Source organism: Macrotis lagotis, chromosome 1 (assembly GCF_037893015.1).
Source record: "Macrotis lagotis isolate mMagLag1 chromosome 1, bilby.v1.9.chrom.fasta, whole genome shotgun sequence".
Taxonomy (NCBI): domain Eukaryota; kingdom Metazoa; phylum Chordata; class Mammalia; order Peramelemorphia; family Peramelidae; genus Macrotis; species Macrotis lagotis.
The window spans coordinates 764,531,228-764,556,897 of record NC_133658.1 but is presented as its reverse complement, the minus strand read 5'-3'; the positions used below and the strand labels follow the sequence as shown (position 1 = coordinate 764,556,897).

At 34.7% G+C, this 25,670-nt stretch overlaps 1 protein-coding gene across 5 annotated transcripts in view; it reads right to left on the bottom strand.

The window, feature by feature from the left end:
- Positions 1-2,374: 2,374 nt before the first annotated feature.
- Positions 2,375-25,670, bottom strand: part of C1H11orf54 (chromosome 1 C11orf54 homolog) — a 34,451-nt gene continuing 11,155 nt past the window's right edge. For 4 of the 5 annotated variants that reach the window (XM_074216466.1, XM_074216468.1, XM_074216469.1 and 1 more), the window contains exons 3-10: positions 25,460-25,558; positions 17,363-17,436; positions 17,117-17,218; positions 16,866-16,949; positions 15,309-15,485; positions 13,107-13,256; positions 10,782-10,898; positions 2,375-4,077 (exon numbers count right to left, since the gene is read on the bottom strand). In XM_074216466.1, coding sequence (XP_074072567.1) covers positions 3,904-4,077; positions 10,782-10,898; positions 13,107-13,256; positions 15,309-15,485; positions 16,866-16,949; positions 17,117-17,218; positions 17,363-17,436; positions 25,460-25,558 — 977 coding nt within the window. In that variant the 3' untranslated portion in view covers positions 2,375-3,903. The remainder of the gene's footprint in view (positions 4,078-10,781; positions 10,899-13,106; positions 13,257-15,308; positions 15,486-16,865; positions 16,950-17,116; positions 17,219-17,362; positions 17,437-25,459; positions 25,559-25,670) is intronic. The other variant, XM_074216470.1, reaches the window with a different exon arrangement.

Here is a 25,670-nt window from a genome sequence, read left to right as displayed (position 1 = left end):
TGCTGATGGAACCACACTGATTAACAATAGGGACATGATCCTAGACAGATGGGCAGACCACTTCCATAATGTTCTTAACAGACCATCATCAATCAATACAGAAGCCACAGACTGTTTAAAAAAATGTACACCATAAGTAACACAATTCTGTTATATCACATACAATTCTTTTTCTGTTCTTTAAAATAATGTTCACTTTTGTTGGTATTTGTCAAATTTATTATAAAAAAGAAAATGGAAAATTAATTTTCTACACTAGTCATGGATCAGTGGATAGAAATTTCACTTACAGGACTTACCTCAAGAACTGCAAAGTTAAATAAAAAGCTTGCCTGTAATATATGTCTTACACAAAACAGATCATAGAATTGGGGAAAACTGAAAGAAACCCCTTAGCTCAGGGGAAGAAAAGAAGTGATTCTTTTTTGTTTTTAAGATCCCAACTTTGGACTTGTGTAAACTTCAAAGATCTTAAGTTCCAGTTGTTTTTACACTGTGGGAATCAACAGAATGGCCTCCATCCAACAACAGCATAGAGAAACACATTCCAAACTAGAAAGTGCTAACAGATTCCCTCCTTTTTTTTTTCTAAACAGCCACAATCTTACTTAAGACCACGGATCAATTGCACAGTAGATTTCAGAAATTTAGCATGGCAGCCAGGAAGTGTCCTACTTGACATACTGACACATTGGCTATGTGACACTGGACAAGTCATTTAATCATCAGTGTTCTAAACATCTCTAAAAATAAATTGCAGAAGTGTCATCACACTTCATTGGCAGTGGTAGTTTTGTCACTCATGTTTCTTAATGACTATGAAATCAAAGGTATCTCTCTAATATGCTTTTAAACAGATAAGTATTGTGTATTGGTTGTTTTTCATTTTTCAATGTGGTTCAGACTTGCCACAAAAAGCACTCAATTATAAAGCATTTACAGCTTGAACTCAAACTTAATCACTAAGAGAGCACAAGAAAAAGAAGTTGGTCTATGGCATGTACCTGGAGAATATTGACACATGAATATGTGATGATTCAGAAAAAGAGACTATAAAGTGGGGTCAGACAGGTTGAAGAACCAAGTGTCATGAAAACTCAAAGGGGAAAATATCCAGAAGGAGAACACAGTGATAGGGATAAGTAATAATGTAGAGAATTCCTCAACTCAGAGGTTCTAAGATCCTCTTGAGAGTGGAATACAGCAGTTTTTCCCTTCTTGGTCCCTTTGACTGGAGGTCAATAGGTCAGGAGAAAGGCTAGAAGATAACAGGTTTAGTTAGTACCAGCTGAGGGGCAATACCAAGATGGATAGCATACACACACACACACACAAAATAGGGTTTTACTTAGACTTAGGACAATGTTACAAAATGATACATATAAGAAACCTATTAGATGAGACTAGTCAATCACTTTACTTATTTGGGAGTCTGAATAATCAGAACAGGGTCAAGTTATTTGGAGAGAACATGATTAATCTTGGGGTTAGAACATGTTAATCTTGGAGATGTTATAGATCAGGTTTGTTCCACTAGGATAACGTTTTTTCTGTAGTTTTAATCTTATTGGAATATTATTTGGGCAGGAAACATCAAGATGGTGGAGACCTTGTTCAAAATAGAATCCATTGGGGGCAGCTAGGTAGTGCAGTGGATAGAGCACTGGCCCTGGAGGTAGGAGTACCTGAGTTCAAATCTGGCCTCAGACACTTAATAATTACCTAGCTGTGTGGCCTTGGGCAAGCCATTTAACCCCATTACTTTGCAAGAAAAAAAAAGCAACAAAATAAAGCTAGAATCCATTGGACTCATTCCATTTTGAATAAATTATAACCTGAGAATTTGTTTCCATTTTCACAACCTCTTATTTCTGTTTCTTTGACCTCTAAGGTTACATTTCTGGAGGAAAAGATATTTCTTGGAAACTCATGATCCATTTCCTTCACAGTGCCAAAAGCTACATATAGGTTAAGAACTGAGGAATGATCACAGGATTTGTGGAGTACAATGAAATGAGCAATGATTCCAGAGTCAGAGGACATTGACGTTAAAAAAGAAAAGCTAAGAAACCTGGAAAAGATGGCCAAGTTGTTGTTGTTGATGTTTTTTAAATAAAGGATGGGAAGACCTAGAATTTTATTAGAAAATACAAAAAAAGGAGCTGGTAGAGAAAGAGAAAAAATACAGAATGCTTTACAAATTTGCTAATAAGCATGGCTTAATTCTTAATCTAATTGAAATGTAGACTCTGAGAAAATACTCTTCAGAGAATACTAATTTTAGTATACTCATTTTACTAAAGTGAAAACTTAAGTAAATGAAAGTGACAAATGAAAAAATACATTATTGATTTAAAATATTTTATTCATTTTGTTTCAAATATGATGATTAATGATCCCATTCAAAAATTTAGAATCATTAAACATTGTAAGGATTATAAAAATATGCAAATCAATTACAAAATATTGTGAATGATCTATGTTCTAATTATCTTGTTAGAAACTGTAGCTGGATATTGCTAAATAATTTGTTAAATCAGACAAAGTAATTCTTTGATCTTGGATTTTAGAAATGAAGCAAATTATAACTACACCCATTAAAAACTAATGATTTGATCCTACTGGATATAATAACAGATTTTTAAGGTGTAGAAACTGTTTTATGTCTTTGGTAGTCTTAATGCCTATCTCAGAGCCCATCACAGAGAAGACTTTTAAGAAATACTTGATGAGGGGGCAGCTAGGGGGCGCAGTGGATAGAGCACCGGCCCTGGAGTCAGGAGTCCCTGAGTTCAAATCTGGCCTCAGACACTTAATAATTACCTAGCTGTGTGGCCTTGGGCAAGCCACTTCACCTCATTGCCTTGCAAAAAAAAATTGTTGATGAGATAAATTAAAACTATTTGTAAAGCTTAGCAATTTAGTTTGGTAAGATTTACATTTATAAGTTGTCAACATTCCCCTCCTCCCAATTTTTTTGGGGGGGGCAACAAACCTGTTCACAGGGTACAAATTGCTTTCTAAATGAAAACAAAAACACCAAGATTCATAGTAAATATAGGAGCTACTGATTATGAACTTCAAATAGAAAATAGTTAGAAAGACTTGAGTCTCTTGTGGAAGTAAAAATATATATATAATGTGCTTTTATATTCTTTTTTTTTTTTTAGGTTTTTGTAAGGCAAATGGGGTTAAGTGGCTTGCCCAAGGCCACACAGCTAGGTAATTATTAAGTGTCTGAGGCCGGATTTGAACTCAGGGACTCCTGACTCCAGGGCCGGTGCTCTATCCAATGCGCCCCCTAGCTGCCCCTATATTCTTTTTTCTTTTAAAAAAATTGAATCCTCAAGGCAATTCAACATTTTTTATGGAGCAATCATATTGAAGGCATTATACCAGGTGCTGGAGGCACTTGATTTCTAATACTAGAAACCATTTAATAAACAGAACTAAATAAAGTTACAGATGTGAAAGCATTTTTGAGATACACAATATTCCAAATCATTCTTGGACAACAGAAAATCACAAGATTCCTGATGTGGACAAATTCTAAGTATATGGTTATAAGTATATGGTTATGACTATATTAATTACAGTAGCATCAACAAAAATTAACTGAATTTCCCAACAACAAATCTTTACTACCTCTAATTTTACTAGGATAAAGAGTATTTATGTGACCTTGGGCAAGTCACTTAACCCCATTGCCTTCTTAAAAAAAAAGAATATTTAATGGAAGTCAAATGGTAAAGTAAAAGAGATTAACATATCCTTTCATTGCTCCTGGGCAAGTTTTTGCTGGATTGCCTTACAGAGCAATACCTATCTATTAACCTGATTGAAGATTTTTAAATTTAAACCATAATTTACTCCCTTCTCCCAGCAAAATATTTCCTGATTAAATTAATCTCGCCCAAATGTGTGGGTTTCCTTTGGTTTATCAATCCGGTAAAGAACTTCTGCAGGGAGGAAATAACCAAGATACTCTACTGTATCTGGAGTGGTATCATAGTGATAGTGTCCTCCTTCTCCATGATGACTAAAACAATGAGTGTGCTCCAATCGCAAATCAAACCCCTAGGAAAAACAAATCACATATTAAAATGTTAATTATAACAAACTCTTGTACAGAATTTAAAAACAAAAGATCACAATGTTAAATTTTGTTCTCTTGAAAGAACTTTCAATATATGACCACTTTATTCTTTAACAAGAGAAAACTGGATTTCTAATTTAACCATATAGGATAATTAGTGCAGATATCAGAAGAGCAGGGCAAATTTTTCCTAGAAAATAATATAGGGGCGGCTAGGTGGTGTAGTGGATAAAGCACCGGCCCTGGAGTCAGGAGTACCTGGGTTCAAATCCGGTCTCAGACACTTAATAATTACCTAGCTGTGTGGCCTTGGGCAAGCCACTTAACCCCGTTTGCCTTGCAAAAACCTAAAAATAAAAAAAAAATGTAAAACTTTTCTGGGGGATGAATTATATTCTCAAAAATAGAAAAGAAGCCATCAATCAGCTCATTTTAGAGTGATTACTGAACATTTTACTAAATGCTATGAAATTCCCATCACTAGTGATTAGACTAGAAAAGCATAGCCTATAAGCTATATAGTCTATAGCCTTATATAGCCCATAGCCTATTTTCATTTCTATGAGACTTAACATTTCTTCTAAAGTCTTTAATCATTTCTTCAAAGTTAATTCATATATTTAAAAAAAAAATGCCCAAGTTAAAAATTGGAATGTCCTAGTCATAAATCCTCATTATTTCCTTTGATACTTTAAATAAATTTGTGATCTCATCAAAGTGAATAATCCTTCCAAGGGTACAAATCACAGGTATTCAAACCTTTTCATCGAATACAATTCTTGTCCAATAAATCCTTCACAGATCAACCCAAAATGTTAGGGGACTTTCTCTAAATCTCTTGACTTAATATGAGTATAAATGGAACCTGTAAGCTCTTTATTTATATAATGGTCTCATTTCCATTTATCTGCTAGATTCCTCTTCTAGTCAACCCCTTTCATGACACCTTAATATTATCTTTAATGATTATTTTCTTGCACGATTCTCTTGTAATATGGTATAGCTAGTCATGGTCACTATGTGTGTCTCCATTGCCCTCTGGGTAACTTGTTCCTTTAATTATTTGCAAATTGTGATCATGTTTCATATTTATATAGTATCAATGAACAAATATTGATGTTGAAAAGACAGACTTTTGCTTCAAGGGGAAGCATTAAAAGCACTGCAATATTCCAAATAAACTCCAGTCCATTCTCCTGATATTCAGTTATTGGGTTCATTTATTTGCTATCTGAAGGAGCTGTCCAAGATAAGTGATAGAAGTGTCTCTAGACAATGGGAAAAACTAACTGCATTTAGACTTCCCTGTGTGAACAGTAAGGTTTAAGTCTTTTTGAATGATAATATAGGTAGTTTTGCAATGATTTAGGCAATGAAATCAATAGGATGTTATCCGAAAACAGGAACATACGGAGGACCCTTACTATTTATAGGAAAGTTGGCTCTTGAATTGGACATCCCTAGAAATAGTACCTAACCACTTTGGATAAGGATGTCACCCTATTCTATGTCTTGCTTTATATGAATAGATCAGAGGGTTGAACAAAGTTCTCTGTTATTACATCTTACAAAGAATTTTGTATACTTTTGACATAAATATGGAAAATACAGTTTTAAAGCACATTATTCTACTAAATCCAGTACTTTAAACCATCAATGATCAAGTGAATTACAATATGTAAAATGCTTTGCAAACCTTAAAACTCTATATAAAGCTAGTTATTAATAAAGCAAACAGTAAGTATATAATAGGATCTTCAATTTCCAGCACATATCAATTACATGGCTATAAAGATACTATGTACTTTCAAATATATTTGCAAAAGTCAGTTTGTTCCTTATAACACTTTATTTCATCAAGGAAGCCTTTACTGCACTTGTGCACTGATATCATAAAGATTTTGTAGGAACAGAAAAGAAGGCATATGTCAATAATTAATGATTTTTTTGGTAGCAATAATGTCCATAATTTTTTTCCTTCTTTCAGATACTTGAGAAATCTTCAGTACTCTGTAGCACAGAACTGCTCTGCATATATTTGGCTTAATTTAAGTCCCTTTTTATCTTTTTTTTCTCTTTGGCACCATTTCTACTTTATCATGAATGCATTGGGAACTAAAGTGTTAAAGAGTTCAGATTTGGTGGTTCCATTATTAATGATACGAGAACAGTTTGTTATGTTATAGTAATCCTAACAGTTTTCCCAATTTTTTATCTGCTTGTTGCATTTTTTCCCCAGTTTAATTCTTACATACCTGAGTACGAATAAACTTAATTCAGTCTCTGTAAACATGGTTTCCCTTCTGTTTGGTTCTATTTTATGAAACAATACTACTTAAACTCTTTTACTATCTTCCTTTGAAAAATTTCATGAATGATTTTACATTTCATTTATTTATTTTACCCTTACTTTTCTATTTTTCTTTTTTCTATTTATTTTTTATTTTTGTACAAATGATGTTTTTTAATACATTACTAAAATATTCTTGTTTAAGAGTAAACATAATACCTCCTCCCCCCAAATATAGACCCTCATGAGCAATAAAGTAAAGAGAAAAAATAAAAATAAAAATAAAATAATAATAATAATAATAATAAATGTGCTTCAATCTTGTGTTCCAACACCACCAGCTCTGTCGTGGGTGGATCATATTCTTTATGATAAGTCCATCACAAAAGCTACTTCCATATTTTTCAACCGTTGCCATTGCTTATCGCAACTCCCTCTATTCCATATACTATATTTTCTCTCTCCTTTCACTCTGTCTCTCTTCTTAAATGTGCTGTAGGGTAGCTGAGTGGTACAGCAGACTGATCACTGGCCCTGGGGCCAAGAGGCCCTGAGTCCACATACCACCCCTAAGGCCCAGCAACCACCTGGTCCTGTGGTCCCAGACAGGCCATTCAATCCCAGCCCCTTGCAAGATGTAAAAAAGAAAATGTGTTATATCTGACCACTCTCCCCCACATTCTAACCTCTCTTCTATCACTCACATCCTCCCCTCCCCCATCCCCTTCTTACTCTAGAAGTCTATACCTCATTGAGTATATATGCCGTTTCCTTTCCTATCTACCTCTGATGATTCCTTCATTCCCCCTCCCTTCCCCTTCCATATAAATCATTGCAATAGCACATTGTAATAAAAAAAATCTTATTACATGAAATAGCCTATTCGACCTCTCCCTTCTCTTACTCCCATTACATTTCCCTTTTAGCCATTGACTACATTTTTACAATATATTATATCTTCAAATTCAGCTCTCTCCTGTGTTTCATCTGCAAAAGTTCCTTCTACCTGCTCTATTAAATGAGAAATTTCATATGAGTATTATCAGTATCATTTTTCTATGCAGGAATACATATAGTTCATCATCATGAAGTCCCTCATATTTTACCCTTCTCCTCTATTCTCTGTGTTTCACCTGAGTCCTGTGTTTGAAGATCAAACTTTCTGTTCAGCTCTGGTTGTTTCAACAGAACAATTGAAATTCCCCTGGTTCACTGAAAATCCATCTTTTTCCCTGGGAGAGGTTGTTCAGTTTTGCTGGGTAGTTGATTCTCAGTTGCATTCCAAGCTCTTTTGCCTTCCAAAATATTATATTCCAAGCCCTACGAGCCCTTGATGTAGTTGCTGCTAAATCCTGTGTGATCCTGACTGCATCTCCATGATATTTGAATTGTGTCCTTCTGGCTGCTTGTAATATTTTCTCTTTGACTTGGGAGTTCTGGAACTTGGCTATAATATTCCTGGGGGTTGGGGTTTTTTTTGGATCTCTTTCCGGGGAAGATCAGTGGATTCTCTCAATTTCTATTTTGCCCTCTGCTTCTAGAATATCTGGGCAATTTTCTTCTAGGAATTCTTTAAAAATGAGGTTAAGGCTCTTTTCCTGTTCAATACTTTCAGGTATCCCAATAATTTTTAAATTATCTTTCCTGAATCTGTTTTCCAGATCAGTTGTTTTTTTCAATGAGATGTTTCACATTTTTCTTCTAATTTTTCATTCTTTTTGTTTTGAAGTATTATATCTTGATTTCTCATGAAAGTCAACAGTTTCCTTTAGCTCCATGCTATATCTGAAGGATTTATTTTCCTCAGAGAGCTTTCTTATCTCTTTTTCTATCTCTCCAATTCTGCTTTTTAAAGCATTCTTCTCAATAACTTTTTGAACTGTTTTATCCATTTGATCTATGCTGGTTTTTAACATGTTGCATTCTTCAGCATTTTTTTGGATCTCCTTGACTAAGCTGCTGACTTCTTTTTCATGTTTTTCCTGCATCTCTCTCGTTTCTTTTCACAATTTTTCTTCTATCTCCCTTACTTGATTTTCAAAATATTTTTTGAGCTCTGTCACAGCCTGAGCCCAATTTCTGTTTTTTTCTTGGAGTCTTTAGACTTCCCCCATCCTCAGATTGAGTATTTTGATCCTTCTTGGGATCATAGACAATATATTTCTCTATACTGTTCCTCTTTCTTCTCTGTTTATTCATTTCCCCAGCCTGTGCCTTGTTTTGGGGTGCTTCCTGAGCCTTTAAGTATTATTGGTATACCCCCTCCCCCACAAGGATCTCAGTGTGTGAAGTTTTGTCTTCCTTCTTGGTCTGTGAATGATCACAAATGCACCCCTCTGCCACAGGCCTGAGGTGGGGGGGGCTGCTGTTCTATTGGGGGGCCTAGACTCTCATCAGGATCTGAATGTGGTCAGAGCCCCAGAGTCCTGTTCCAGGTACAGAAGACAAATCTTGGAAGTCTCTCCATTCCCCTCCTTTGGTAGGCTGAGCACTCAAGGCTCAGATGCCTGGGGACTCCTGCTTACTGGCTCCACCCGCTTCCATTTCCTGGATCTGGGCTGTCAGGCCATCACTGCTCGCTGAGTGCCCTGAGGGCTGGGCTTCACACGCTAGCTTTGGTAGCCCGCTGATCTTCCAAGTTGTGCCCAATGCTCCCTGGAGTGTAGGTCAGGAAACTGCCCCCGATGCCGTGAGCTGGTAGCTCCCAGGTGCCCTAGGGCTACCTCTGGGAGGCTGAAGTTCCTTCACTCTGGCAGGCCACCCCTCCAACCCTGTGGAGCTGAGCCTGCCTTTCCACTATTTTCCAGGTTACCTTGTTCTGGAGAATTGCCTCACTGTATCCTTCTGTGGGTTCTGTCTCTTGAAAATTTAGTTAGTGCCATTATTTTATGAGTTTTGAAATGTTATAGAGAGAGCACCTAAAAGAGGCTCTTCTCCTGTTGCCATCTTGGCTCCGCTGCCCTGATTTTACCTTTTAAAGAAGTATTGCTCTTGACTGTCATGTCTCATACTAGATAAGATGTAATATAGACTTGTTTTCTCCATTGTGGCAATTATTTTATACCTGTTAATTTCTTTAGGAAATGGTGATAGTCTATAACTGCATTTGATGGCCTGTTTACTATTTCTCAGTAGCTAGTTTTGGAACTGGTTTAATTGCATTTATATTTTCTGATTTTTATTCCAACTTTGAGTTGATTTTGGTCATTGATCTAACAAGTCAATGTTCTGACTGCATAAAATAAAGCTGATTTGGAAATGATTCCAACCTTAGGAACTACTTGTTCTCTTCCTCTTACAATATGATAAATATTTTTGGATATTTTTTGATACTTGCCATGATCAGTGTTTTTTAGCCCTTTTTTGATTATAAATATGAGGTGCCTATAAAATATACAAGTCTTTGGCTTCTTTTTTAAATTTCTTAGTCAAATATTGCAACTCTGTTCTCTTACCGTTCTCTTTTATGGTCACTTTTTGAATACATGTTACTTAATTTGGAGTGTCCTATCAAAGTATTCATGATTTTTTCTCTTCCTCCTATTCTGCAATAGATAACACATAAGGTGCAATTGTCTTCACTCTTTACAATTGCTCACTATGATAAGATCATCAAATAGTCTGTGAAAAAATATTTCTTGTCTTTAGAAAGAGTAAAATCAACTCTGCCAACTCCATTTGTTTTTGCAAAAAGAATCATTTAGCTACAACTTTCTTTTATCTTCTGCTTTCATTAATAGCAAGAAAGTTACTATTGATATGATTCAGTATCTCTAGCAGTATATACATAATATCTATATCTATCTATCTATACACACATACATATATATACATTCGGAATATCACCAGTTAAATTCAAATTTAAAGTCTAAAACATGAGCAACTCTTAGCATCCTCCACCTCCTTTTCAACTATTTTGTCAGAACCACTGTAGGGAAGAAGAGATACACAAAGGATTGAGGACCTCTTTGCATTTTCTTTGTTTAATTAGTTAAATCCAAAAAAGTCATACTTGATAACACATCGTGGGAATGACAGTGACCTAGTATTCTTGAAGGTTAATGGCAGTAATTTTGCATCCAAAATTTAAAGTTAAATCAAAGCTGGCATTTTGGCGGTTCTAAGTTTTCAAAAAATTTCTGAAGCATTTTGCATTTTTTCTTTCTCTCCTGGCTCCTTTCTACTTTCCTAAAACATTTCTAGATCTTCCTATCCTTTGAAAGTGATAGATTATATCTGCTTTCTGCAGAACAGATCAGGTAGTCACAAGTAAGCTGGTCACCAGATAATAAAATTTATTGACCACAGAAATACATGAAGCAAATCACTTGTCACAAGTTTGTTTAAATCTGATTCAAAAATGAGATAGAAAGAAAGATAAATAGATAGACTTACTGGGTCTCGAGAAACAAAAACTGGCTGACAAACCAAAGGAGCATTGACTTCAAAAAAATGCAACCAATTATTCACATCCTCATCAGAGGTCAGTGGACAAGTTGAAAATTCTGGGGGCTACAACAAAAAATTAAGACTATTAAACATATTAAATATTATTGGTGGTTTCTTAAAGTTGGCTCTAAAATTTTAGCAATTATGTTTTTTTTCTTTACTATTTTATAATTGCAAGGGTTTAAGCTTAATTAAGTATCTACTTTGTGCTAAGTGCTGGGAATATATAGAAAGACTAGATCCACCGAACCACCTAGCTGCAAAAGACAGTTCATGCCTTCAAGATGCTCATAGTTTATTGGGAAAGAAAATTTGAACTATATTCAAAGTATATGCAGGATGAAAAGGAGAAAATCAGCAGTAGGAAGACACTAGAATTAAGGGGGATTAGGAAAGATTTTTCTGTAGAAGGTGAGATTTTAGGTGGGACTCAAAGGAAATTGGGGGTGGAAGTGAGGAGGGAATACAAATTGCGGCATAATAGAGTAGAACCAGCACTGGCCCTAAAATTGGACATTACTCACATAAATTTAGACAAGTCATTTAATCTCCATGAGTTTTATTTTTCTTATCTATGAAACAAAGTATATTAACTAAATGGCTTTTGAAATTCTCTTTTACCTGTTATGCTCTAATCTTACCAGATGAAGAAGACATCAAGTCTTTCTCATGGTTTTGGAGGCATATTTTTGAATAAATACATTTATTATTATAGTTAATCCTCTAGAGTTCCTTCCTATCCCCTACATTCAGCTTTACTTTAGTTGATTTCTTTTAACAAGTCAAAAAAGTATTTTTAAGTGATGACTCTGAGCTGGGTATTGTGCTGAGCACAGGGAATAAAAAGAGAAAGGTAGAATAGTACTGTGGCTTCAATATGCTGTAATGTGAAGGAACATAACATATATAAATCCACAATATAAGAGAGTGAAGACTGTCTCAAGGTTGTCCTGATGGTTTGGAATATGACCATGATGAAATCACTTGATTTGATTTTTAGCTTTCTCATCAAAAAAAGAGGGATAATAATGTTTAATCTGCCTAGCTAACAGGCTGTTGTGATGAAAAAGTCCAATTATTATTATTAATAATAATAATAATAATAACTAGAAATTATATGATGCTTTATGGTTTGCAAACATCTTTCTATCTGTTATCTTGTTTTGTCAACCAAGCTGACAAAAGGTTCTATTATTTTATTGATAAGTATTATAGGGTAATGACTTATTCAGGGTCATGCAATTACATAAATGTCTAAAAGAGAACTTCAACTTATGTTTTCTTCAATTCAAGAACAACATTTTATCCACTGTACCACCCAGCCACCTTAATATATAAATGTATAAAAATTAATTTATAAAGAGTCATTGCTATTATGTGATTTTTTTTATCTCTACTGATGGAAGAACATCAGGAAAACAACCTTTATATCTTTTCTTTTTAAATTGTATTTATTTAAGGCAATGGGGTTAAGTGACTTGCCCAAGGTCACACAACTAGGCAATTATTATGTGTCTGAGGCTGGATTTGAACTCAGGTCCTCCTGACTTCAGGGCCCAGTGCTCTATATACTATGCCACCTAGCTGCCCCCTTTATTCCTCTTGAACTCAAACGCTAATATATTTATTACTAAATCTTTATGATTTTCTTTTGGCAATTATAATATAATATGAATTTACATATAATATAAAATTTATATATACCATAATAAAAATCCATATATGACATAATATAATATAATATACAATTATAATATACTACTGATATTCTCTGTTTCATCCTGTATATACTTTGAACATAGTTCAAATTTTCTTTCTCAGTATCTATTTTGGCAATTATAATGATCAGATAACAATTTTTTTGGAAAATGAACCCACATTTAATGAGATCCTTGCACATAACATACAACTAGTAAGGTATGAGTGAATTAGCCAAAGGGAAGAAAAAAATACATTTAAATTTCTCAGATTTAGACTGCATCAGAAAGATATGTCTTTCAAAATCAGGTATGGTTGCTCTGCATTTTTCAAATATGATCTTTATGAGGTACAAATCTTTAAGATGTTTATACTGCAGTAGAAATTTGAGGAAAAGTCTATTAACTATAAATTCACAATAGCACAACTTATCATAATCACTAATGAAATTTAGATAATAAGAATTTGTTGGAAGAATTTTAGTATCCAAGATTTGCAAAGTATACATAAAGAATCTCAAAAGTGTTCAAATTAAAAGAAAAAACCCCACAATTAAAAAAAGGAAAAACTTACCATGATATGAATCTTTACTTTTCCTTTCTGAACAACAAATGTGCCTCCCATACCTACAGGTTTATCTCCATAATGTTTTTCAAGAGTTTCTCTCATACAAGTCACAAAATTATGCTTTCCAGTTCTTCCTTTGGCTTTTACTTCAATGACCTATATATAGTACATGAATACACATATCAGTCATTGTCACAAGCTATAAATTCATAAACAAGATAAAAAATGAAAAATCATTTCAGGATTAGTATAACTGTCTATATTTGGTCTTAAGTATATGTAATTTTAGCAGTATATCTTTAGCAGGAGACTTGTGCTAAGGAAAACATGGTCCTCAATTATTACTCATACTATGGTATAATCTTACACATATACAGCTTGAAAAATAGATGATTAGAGCTGTGACAAGGTCACATGAAGTTTGGAGAAATGAAATATCATGCAGTTTAATATAGCCATATATTCACCCATTTGATTTTCTTGTAATTGATAATAAAAGTCTGTTTCATATGGATTATGCCTCCCACAATACTTGATTTGTACATGGGATAGTTGCTTAGTGATATCACTTGGACAGGACTCTGATGGAAGAGTACAATGAAAGATGGAGCTAGAGAAGAATGGCTATATAATGACTGCACAAATACAGAAACAGTAAGTCAGAGTAAAAAGAGAAAATATGGCCATATAGGTTATATGGCTCATTTTACAGATCAGTAACTGAGACTTATAGAAATTAAGCAGCTTGATAACCTTAATATCTGTGTCTCTAAAAAGTGATATAGACTACATGGTCTCTGAGGTTCCTTACTAGCTCTAGATCTGGAGAGCTGTGATTCTCAATCCATGTTCCACCTGGGCTATGCTGATTATTACAGAGCCCAAGTTAGAGACTATCCATCACTCTTCAGTTTGCCTTCGATACTCCTAGGAAAGACGTTTAAGAAGCAGATAGCAAGGGGCAGCTAGGTGGAACAGTGGATAGAGCACTGGTGCTGAAGTCAGAGGAACTGAATTGACCGGCCTCAGACACTTAAAAAATTACCTAGTTGTGTGACCATGGGCAAGTCACTTAACCCCACTGCCTTCCAAAAACCTAAATAAATAAATGAATAAATAAATAAATGAATAAATAAATAAATAAATAAATAAAGCAAATAGCAATGTACTTTGGAGCATCCACCACTGAGACTAGCAGTTGCTGAAGGACTGTACTCTTCCATAATGGGAAGTCAGAGCGATTAAATGAGGTGGTTTGGAGATTACAGTTATGTGATGTGTGTGTGTGCATGTGTGTACACAGTATGTTTTATTATCTGATTTCCCTCTGCTCTATTTAGATTGTTTAAATACTTTTTCTATTGGATTGATGTGTCTTTGATGTAGTTTAATAAGGACGATATGCTTCAGATGAGGATTCTGCCATGAATTGATGGTTGTTATCCCAAACTGGGAATGAACAAACAACTCTACATTTAAGTGAGCCTAAATGTGATAAATGAGTCATGACCTAGTTCTACAATCTTAAGCATCCTATTTTTCAAGCTATTTGGTATTCTATTCATCTACTAACAATACTGAAGCTTACTTTCTGGTGACTTAGAGAAACTAAAGATGAGAGTTGCATCAATTTTTCCATCTTCTCTGTAACATAGCCCTTTGCTACTTCTCTAACAATACTAGAATATAAGTCATAAGAGGCAAATGAAGGAATGGCTATGGAGCTATGAAAATAATAGTTGAGGGGTGGCTAGGTGGCATAGTAGATAGAGCACCGACCCTGGAGTTAGGAGTCTCTGAGTTCAAATCCGGTCTCAGACACTTAATAATTACCTAGCTGTGTGGCCTTGGGCAAGCCACTTAACTCCATTTGCCTTGCAAAAAAAAAAAAAAAAAGAAAAAGAAAATAATAGTTGAGAAATATTTTCCTTAGCAACTTGGTGGTTATTTCTTTTTTTTTTTTTTGCAAGGCAAATGGGGTTAAGTGGCTTGCCCAAGGCCACAGAGCTAGGTAATTATTAAGTGTCTGAGACCGGATTTGAACCCAGGTACTACTGACTCCAAGACCGGTGCTCTATCTACTATGCCACCTAGCCGCCCCTCTTAGATCATTTCAAATACAAATTTAAAACTTTAGGACAAAAAAAGATTAAGTTTGGGGCTTTTTATTAACAATAAAAAATGCTGGGTTTTTTTCTGAGTATTTACCTTGCCAGGCTTTCCTTCACTGGCAAAGAGATTAGCCAATAAAGCAAATCCAAAGTCACTGTATTTCTTACTATATTTCTCTAGCAGGCATCCTCCATCTGCAGGGTTAATCTGGGCAAAATAGCTTCCATTCACAGCAGGCTTGTGATCACTTTTAGTCTGGACAACTGGCATAAACTGGGAACAAAAGCACACAAAAAAATCATTATTCAGTTCTAGTTTTTCTATTCAAGGAAAATGCTTTTGGTGCCAAGACAATTATGATGTCACTAAATTGAAAATTTATGTCACTAAATTTTCAATTTAGTGACATAGATAATAACAACAGAATAGTATATTATATCTATAAACACAAATTATTTTGAAAAAAAATGTTAATTTACATTAGGCTTAAATAATTCAATTTGAAGACACCAAAAAGACAGAAAGACTCTAGCTAATATAATTTCTTTTGTTTTTGTTTTTTTGTAAGGCGACAGGGTTAAGTGACTTGCCCAAGGTCACACAGCTAGGTAATTATTAAGTGTCTGAGGTCGGATTTGAACTCAGGTCCTCTGACTTCAGAGCGATGCTCCTCTACTGCACCACCTAGCTAGCCCTCTAGCCAATATAATTTCTTGAAAATTTTCATTTTTGGGGTGGCTAGGTGGCGCAGTGGATAGAGCACCGGCCCTGGAGTCAGGAGTACCTGAGTTCAAATCCGGCCTCAGACACTTAATAATTACCTAGCTGTGTGGCCTTGGGTAAGCCACTTAACCCCATTTCTTTGCAAAAACTAAAAACCAAAAAATTCATTTTTAATAAATTATGAAAAGTAGCATGATAAACAAATGCTAATAAAAAATTCCCATCCAATTCTAGATCAGTGATCCTTGGATCAATAGGGTAAGTAGTCCTTTGTCTTTTAGGAATCTGTTTCCACAGATATTTTATATTTCTTAAGCACAATGTCAAAAATCTACACTTAGATTTGGAAAAGAAAATAAAACGTTAACGCTAAATATTTAGAATAGATTGGGAGAAAATAATTAGAAATTAGAGAGTAACTACCCTCTGATCATAAGAAAGTCAAGGAGTGTTGAGAAATTCATGACATTAATATAATAATATTAAACATGACATTAATGTCATAGTAAAAATATGAATATCAATGACAAAAAATAATTACATTAATATTTCTGTAATGTAACCAAACACTTTACACACATCATCTCATTTTATTTTTTTCAACACTCCTTTGGGAGTAGATTGTAAAAATATTATCTCCATTTCATGGATGAAGAAATTGAGGTAAAATGATTCCTACTCTCTAAGTAAAAGGTAGATTTGGGACTAGAATTCATGCCTTCAGACTTAAAAGTCTAGGTGTTTTTCCACTAAACTACAATGGACATAATTCTTAGTAGTTAAAGAAATGTCACTACCTCTAAACCATTTGTGACCTTTAATATTGCCTAATCCAAAGAATTCTATCAAAGCCAAAAGCAAGGAAGAAGAAAGAATTTTTCCATACATGAGTCAAGAATCAATTGAAATTTCTTAAGAGTGATTTCTTACAATTTGAAGGTACAAAATAGATATGGCTGAAATAGGCCCTTGGATCCATTCATAACTGAATTTATGTCCTGTGAGTTTCTGAAACTGAAAGTTAAGAAAACCCAAATTGTAGTAGACAACATAGCCATGGAACACCAAATAGCCTGCAACTAGCATAATATATACATGGTCATTTTGATTAATCTCCTATGAGGCAGTATAAATAGAAAATATACTATTGTATTAACAGGAAAATTAATATAGAAAAGGACCTCAGCATTGATCCCAAGAGTCTGAAATGGAGCTGCTCCTGCTCCAAGAATGAAAGCCCCAGGGAGCTCAATTTCCTTTGCAACAACATTCATATCATAAACCTAGGAAAAACACAAATGACAACGTTAATTCCACCTTTCTTGGAGTTCCCAATCAAGTTCTAATACTCCATTCCACAACATATCCTCACCCCCCAGCAATCTTAACTTGTATAATATATGTGTATTTAAAAGCAAAATAATCACCTTTTTTCGGTTCACAAGAGGCATGAGGTAAGGAACTCCTCCTACTTCTGCAATTCTAGTTTTACCACAGATTCCTATAAACATAAAGGTCATTTTTATAACTAGACCAAATTTACTATATATTTCTTTCCATTTATCCAAAGTGCAAAATGTCAGAAGATATATTAATTTATTAAGAGAGCTTTATCTAAGCCATTATAAAGGATTTCAAAAATAGCTTAAAAGGGGCAATAGCAATAACAATGAAGTAAGTTATTCATATTCCCCCCATACCTAGCAAGTACTCTTTCACTCAACCTGGGTGAATGAACCTGACACAGAACAGAAACAAATCAAGGTCTAAACTGAGAATGAATGAATGAATCTATGATAAAAATCACTTTCTATTTCTGTTGAAAACCTCTAAGTATTTTAATTAAAGGTTTTATTTACAAATATTTTGTTCTGATTTACAAAATTTTTGTTCTGATAAGGTCTGATACAACTATTTTAGAAAGCAGTTCCAAGAATACTGCATTTAGAGTCAAGAGGGTCAGATTTCAAATTCTGACCACTTAACTTCATTCAATGAGGTTCCTCAACTGTAAAATTTATGGGTTTCAACTAGTTGACTTCAAAGATCCTTTCCATCTTTAAATCTGTGATAAATTTTACTAAAGTACTGTTACTAAACTCAGTGCTTTTTGTTAGTTTCATGTTAGTAGGGACAATCTCAAATGCTTAGATGAACATGATTGGATTTAAGCTTTAAGTAATATCACATTTAGCTGCTTGTTAGCTATTAGAAGAAGAAAAGTTTCTCTTTAAATATCAAACCAAAAAATAGGTGGAAAAACAGCCACTTGAGAAAAGACAATTCTGCAAGCTTCATAATATTGGCTCACAGAATCAATTTCATGACAACAACTTCTATCTCCATTTTATCCATGAGAAAGGACAAGCGACGGGAACTCTTTAGAGGTTAGGGGTAATGGGGATTGTTGGAATGGAACAGTAATGCTATCCTTCTGGTTAGCAAAAAGTTAAGAGTTAGGACTCTAAGAGGAAAGTTGTGGATAGCTGAGAAATCTGAAAAATCATTTAATAAGAAGAATAGTTGAATGAACTATGTAGGAATATTTAGCTTGAAGATGACACAAAAGCTGTCTTCAAATAACTTGAAGAGCTATGTATGTGCCAACTCCCAGATTCAGGACTCTAAAATTCTCTCTGAAAACAACTTCTAATCATTCTGTCTCTTGTACTTTCTCACCCATGGCAAAGTTATTCTTTGCCTTTATTGAGTCACCTTCAGTCCCCTGACAAGTCTTTTTTCCCCATCTGTCTCCCCAGCATTGACTAGCCTTTCCCCCATGCCTGCCTCTTGAATGTTTTACTTTAATATTCCTTGCATTCCAGAGTAAAGATTAACAACTTTCAATTATTCTCAAACTGTAAATGTTCATCACTGGGTAATCCTCCATTATTTGATTTCTCTAATTTTACTCCAGGGCTACTTAAGTTATCTTTTATAGATAATTCAATGTAATTCAATAAGCATTTATAACAAATGCCTTATTGTTGTTGTTGTTCAGTCATTTTAGTTGTGTCTATCTCTTCATGATGCCTTAGAGGATTATCTTGGCAAAGATGCTGAAGTGGTTTGCCATTTCCTTCATAAATTCATTCTACAGATGAGGGAACTATGTCAAGCACAGTATAATGACTTCACAGGGTCACACAGCTGGTAAAGGTCCGAGGTTGGATTTTGACCCAGGAACTTTCAGGTCCTGCACTCTATCCATTGTGCCACCCAGCTGCCCATCAAATGCCTACCACATGGCAGACCTTATGCTAGGTAATGTGAAAAACAGAAACAAAATAGTCCCTCTTCTTAAGAAGCTTCTGTTCTCCTTGGAGGAACAATATATACAGAGATAAGCAGGAATAACATATACAGAAAATGGCAGGAAGTATCTTATCAGGGAGACTGAACCAAAAGGAGACAAAGCACCAAGCCTGGAAGAGAAAGATACACAAAGGAAAAATAGACAAATAGAGCTGTATAGTTATTAAGTACCAAGAGAAGAAAATGTAGGCTTAAAAAGTAAAATGTTTTAGCTAAGGTCACAAAGGCAATAAACAGCAGTAACTGAAGGCAGGTACTTCAAGCACAGTGTTTTTTGTAACAAAGAATACTTTCACTGTCCTTTGGACAACTCAATACTTTGATTCAGATTGTGGTGTTAACATCCCTGGAAGACTGTTGGTATTAAAAATGAATTTCAGGACATTGAACTTGGGAATCAGTGAGATCTGGTTTGAATACACAATAGCATGTGACCCTGAAAAAAATCACTTAAGCTCTTTGTGCCTGAGGAGGTGAGATAGCTGTTGAAATCCCTTCCTGTTCTAAATCTAAATCCCATATGTAATCTAACCTATACTTAACTTTCTATTCAATTCTGAACCCAGCTCACCATTAATCTGCATTATCTGTCCACAGACACAGACAGAACTACACATGAGCTCAAATGGCTGTCCATTAAACTACAGATCATAGTTTTGATGTAAGGAATTTTTTAATGCTTGAAGTGTTCCTTTATAATTTAACTATGCTGAGTGAAAGCACAAAGGCATATATTTCTAGTACTGTGAATTTTTAAATGGCATTTAATTCAATCGCTATCATTGTTTAAACTGTCTATATTAAAGAAAAAAAATAGCCTAACATTTTGAAAAAGAACTTACTGTCAAAATATTTTTCAATTCAATCTTAAATTTATTTTTATTTACTTGCTACTATATTTCTGGAACAGAAAATTAAAAAAAAATCCAACTTAGTATGAGTACAATAGCAATTAGTAGCCATTTGGCTTAAAATGATAACAATTTTTAGTAGGCAGCCAATAAAATATCAAAAGTAAAAGCAGTTTACCAATTTAAAGTTATATAGTGAAAAGTCAGATTCAAATGACACAAGTTCTACTACTGGATAAAAGAATTTATATTGATTATTTTTCATAAAGCAGAGTATCAAAATGTATAATATATATACAAATATCTACAATATAGGGAAGTGTGTAACTAGATTGATTATGTGAGTATGTGATTCCATGTCAACTTGGAAGTCTCCCGAGGGGCACATCTGGAATCTGTACTTAATAAAAGGTAACAAAACTTGTTGTTTGTCAACATTTTAATTAATGATTTGATAAAGCAAAGGTGTCATGCCTTTCAAATTTTCAATGACATAAAACCAGGAAGTACAACTAATACACTGTAATGGATTCAAAGTACTTTAGAACACTGGGCTGACTCTAATACAATGGAATAGGGGAAAATGTAAAGTCATATACATTTCAGTAAAATGATTATATTTTTTCATATTAATAATAGTTATTGAGATTAAGATTTTTCCCTTTTTTATTTCCTCATGCAGAAATCAGCCCTTATTGGTTATTCAACCAGCATTTGAAGGATAGAAGAGATAGCCCAAATTCTCAGGGTACATGTTTAAGATTCCTTCCAATTAGAAGACCTGACAAGAAGAAGCTAATCTATGGAATTCTTAACCCACACTGAGTAGAGGATAGATCCTTTAGGTGGGAGTAATCTGGCTTCAGATGAGTCCCTCCTTGTCCATGAGTTACACCATTAAAACAGACCCACCTCTCAATATAATATTCTTTCATTAATTTTTTTTTTGGGGGGGGGTTTGCAAGGCAATGGGATTAAGTAACTTTCCCAAAGTCACACAGCTAGGTAATTAGTAAGTGTCTGAGGCAAGATTTGAACTCAGGTCCTCCTGACTCCAGGTCTGGTGCTCTCTCCACTGCACAGCTGCCCCCCCTCTCATTAACTGTTAACCAATCAGAGTTGATTCCTGACTGTCTTCTAAGGGAATATGATGACAACGCTGTTGTCCTTAGTTCTTGAAGAAGATCATGACATGAAGGAAATGATGCCATGATATGCACATGAATTGGATCTGAGTGAGGGGGTGCTGTGCTAAGTCACCAGCCTCACTTTTTCCTCCAGGGTCATCTGGGTCTAGTGGTCAGATATGAATCAGGATGACTGGAGATAGCCCTGGATAGCCCAAGCATCATACAGAACTTAGGTCCTCCTGTCTCCAGGGCCAGTGCTCTATCCAGCATCAAGAGGCCTCCATGAGGGGATCTTTGGTTTACCAGAGATAGCTAAATGATGATCCTTTTATATTAATTGCTAGCCATAATTAATAAAATTATTAACCAGTCAGAAACTAATAAGTCTCTCAAACTTTTCAGTCACCTTCAAGACCATGATTAGTGAGTAGTTAGATCAAATAATATTTGTAGTGTGCTCAGCACAAAGAGTGGCACATAGTCAAACTATGTTCATTCCCCTTCCTTTGCCTTCTATAGCTTATCTGAAAAGGAACTGAACCCAATATGAGTCAACAGTGGGATCCAATGGTTAAACAACTCCTATGATCTTGGGCTGCATGAGCAAAGGCTTCGAAACATCATCTCCTGGACTCTGCCCTCAATGGGTCACTGTTTGGAACAGGGTCACTGTTTGGAACAGTTTACTCTAGGTACTGTACACATTTCATGGACATTCATGGGTATTCAAAGGATATTCATAAGCTGGAGACTGTTCAGAAGTGAGTCAAGAACAGTTGGAGGAAAACATTATTTACTCAGGGAATTGATGGAAAAAAAATGCAAAGGAAGGGGACTGAGTTGTATCAGATCTAAAAACATATTATAAAGCAGCAATTATCAAAACTGCCTGGTACTGGTTAAGAAATGGAGAGAGGGGGCGGCTAGGTGGCACAGTGGATAGAGCACCGGCCCTGGAGTCAGGGGTACCTGGGTTCAAATCCGGTCTCGGACACTTAGTAATTACCTAGCCGTGTGGCCTTGGGCAAGTCACTTAACCCCACTGCCTAGCAAAAACCTAAAAAAAAAATGGAGAGAGAAGTGGATCAGTGGTAAATGATTAGTAATCTCCTGTTTGATAAACCCAAAGACCCCAGTTTTTGGAAAAAAAAGAGCTTGCTACTTGATAAAAAAAAAAAAACTTCTGGGAAAACTGGAAAACACTATGTCAAAAACTAGACCAAGGCAAAAGACACAAATATCTTATACCCCTGGTACTAAGATAAGGTCAAAATGGATACATAATTTAGATATAGAGGGCGATACCATAAGCAAATTAGGAGAGCAAGGAATAGTAGACCTATTAGATCTATGAAGAAGGGAAGCATTTATGACCAAATAGCAAAACCCTAAAAAACCCTAAAAAAACAAAACAGAAGAAAAGAAAGCTGGAAAACACTTTTTATAGTCAGTATTTCTTTTCTTTTTTGTTTTTTTGTAAGGCAAATGGGGTTAAGTGGCTTGCCCAAGGCCACACGGCTAGGCAATTACTAAGTGTCCGAGGCTGGATTTGAACCCAGGTACCCCTGACTCCAGGGCCGGTGCTCTATCCACTGCGCCACCTAGCTGCCCCTATAGTCAGAATTTCTAATAAAGGTCTCATTTCTAAGATATAAAGAGAACTGAAACTAATTTATAAGACTAAAAGTCATTCCCTAATTGACAAATGGTCAAAGAATATGAACAGGCAGTTTTCAGATGAAGATGTTAAAGTTATCTATAGTTATATGAAAAAATGCTCTACAATCACTATTGAATAGAGAAATGAAAATTAAGTCAATTCTGAGGTGCCACCTCAAACCTATCAGATTGGCTAATATAACGGGAAAAAAAATTATAAATGTTGGAGAAGATATGGAAAAATTGGAACATTAATGCATTGCTGGTAGAGTTGTAAATTGATCCAACTATTCTAGTGAGCAATTTGGGAACTATGCCCAAAGGGCTATAAAACTCTATATACCCTTTGATCCAACAGCACCACTACTAGATCTGTATTCCAAAGAGACCACAAAAAAGGGAAAAGGATCCACACATACAAAAATATTTATAGAATATAGCTCTTTTTTTGGTGGCAAAGAATTGGAAATTGAAGGAATGTCCATCAATTGGGGAATTTCTGAACAAATTGTAGTATATGAATGTGATGGAAAACTATTGTTCTATCAGAAAAGGTAAGTAGGATGCTTTCAGAAAAACCTGTAAACACTTACATGAGTGAAGTAAACAGAACCAGAACAGCATTGCATACATTAATAGCAACATGGTATAATGATCAGTACGATAGATTTAGCTCCTCTCAATAATACAAAGATCCAAGAGAATTCCAAAAGACTTGTAATGGAAAATGCCAATCATATCCAAAGAAAGAACAATGAAATCTGAAAGCAGATTGAAGCATACTATTTTCACTTTTGTGATTGTTTTTCCTATCCTATGGTTTTTCCCTTTTGTTCTGATTCTTCTTTCACATGACTAATGTGGAAATATGTTTATCGATTGTACATGTATAACCTGTGTCAGATTGTTTGTTGCCTTGGGGAGGAGGGAAAAAAAATTTGGAACTCTTACAAATTCTTACAGAAATCAATGTCAAGAAACAATTACATATAATTGAAAAAAATTATTAAGAAAACAAAAGGGGGCGGGGCTAGGTGGCACAGTGGATAGAGCACCGGCCCTGGAGTCAGGAGTACCTGGGTTCAAATCCGACCTCGGACACTTAGTAATTGCCTAGCCGTGTGGCCTTGGGCAAGCCACTTAACCCCACTGCCTTGAAAAATCTAAAAAAAGAAAAAAGAAAAAGAAAAGAAAATACATTATTTCCCAAAAGATAAATGGTTGAAGGATATGAAAAAAAAGTTGTCAAAAGAATAAATGAAGTTATCAACAACTTTAAGGAAAAAATTCTTCTAAATCATTAATAAGGCAAATGGAAATTAAGACAACTGAGGTTCTACTTTATACCTGACAGATTGATAGAAGATAACAAAAAGGAAAATGACAATTACTGGAAAGGAAGTGGAATACAGAAACAATAATCCAAGTGGAATTGTAAACTGATTCAACTATTTTGGAAAGTCATCTGGAACTATATCCAAAAAAGTTACTAAACTAGTAAATGCTGTGACTCAATTTTGCTGAGACTAATATATGCTCTGCATAGCTCCAAGAGAAAAGGAAAGATTGAAAGGTACAAAATATTTATAGTGGCATTTTTATAGCAAAGAATTGGAAACAAGTAGATGTCTATCATAAGCAAATTGGGTGAAAAAATTTTAGTACAGAATTGGAATATAAGAAAAGAGTCTATTTCAATAGAGAAAGAGCAGAAAAAAGGAGAACAATTTATATGATAACTTAAGTATTACAAAGGAAAATTTTACTTTGAAAGACGTAATGCAGATCAGATCAACAACTAACCACATGTTCAGGAGAATTATAATAAAGCATTCTTCCCACCTCTTGGAGGAAAGGCAATAGACCCTAGGTATAGAAGTAGAAACATATTTTTAGATATGTCCAATATGGGAATATTTTACCTGGCTATATTTCTTTTTTTATTTTTTTTAGGCTTTTGAAAGGCAATGGGGTTAAGTGATTTGTCCAAGGCCACACGGCTAAGCAATTATTAAGTGTCCGAGGTCGGATTTGAACCCAGGTCCTCCTGACTCCAGGGCTGGTGCTCTAACCACTGCGCCACCTAGCTGTTCCCTTGACTATACTTCTATGATATGAAAAATGACTTTTATTTGGGGTGAGGGGGTGGGGTGGGAGAGAATTGTGAGGGGAAATGGGAATAATGTTAGAGGTATAAAAAATGTAAAGTAATGAAAGAAATATCAGTGAAATATTAGAAAAATACAGATGAAAGCAGAAAGAAATATATAAGCAGAACAATGTTCCTTTTACCATTCTAAATTTAAAATATACTTTAAAAAAACAAGCTTTATGTAATAGATTCAGTTTCATAGTCTCTGCTGCTATTCTCTGTATATAGAAATGGTCATGCTTATGTTTGTTGAGTTCGTAATATTTAAACAATGAAATTTTAAAAAATATTCTTATGATTGGAAAGTATTTCTTATATTGGTCTGAGTGAAAATAACTATTTAAATAAATATGCACTGGTTACATAATACCATTTGTGACTAAAAAATCAGAGAATCAATGAAAAGAAAAAAATTACCTTTAACAGGAAATGTATATGGTTCCTTAGTCAGATCAGGGCAATCAACTACAGAGACTTGGACATCAGCAAAATTATTTTTAAGTCCATTCTGTAGAACTAATATATAGAGGAGAAAAAGTTATTCATTTAACTCAAGTTAAAAATTTGTAAACATTTATCAAATCTCCCCTAAACATTCTGTATATTATGTTTTCCAATACATCTTTTA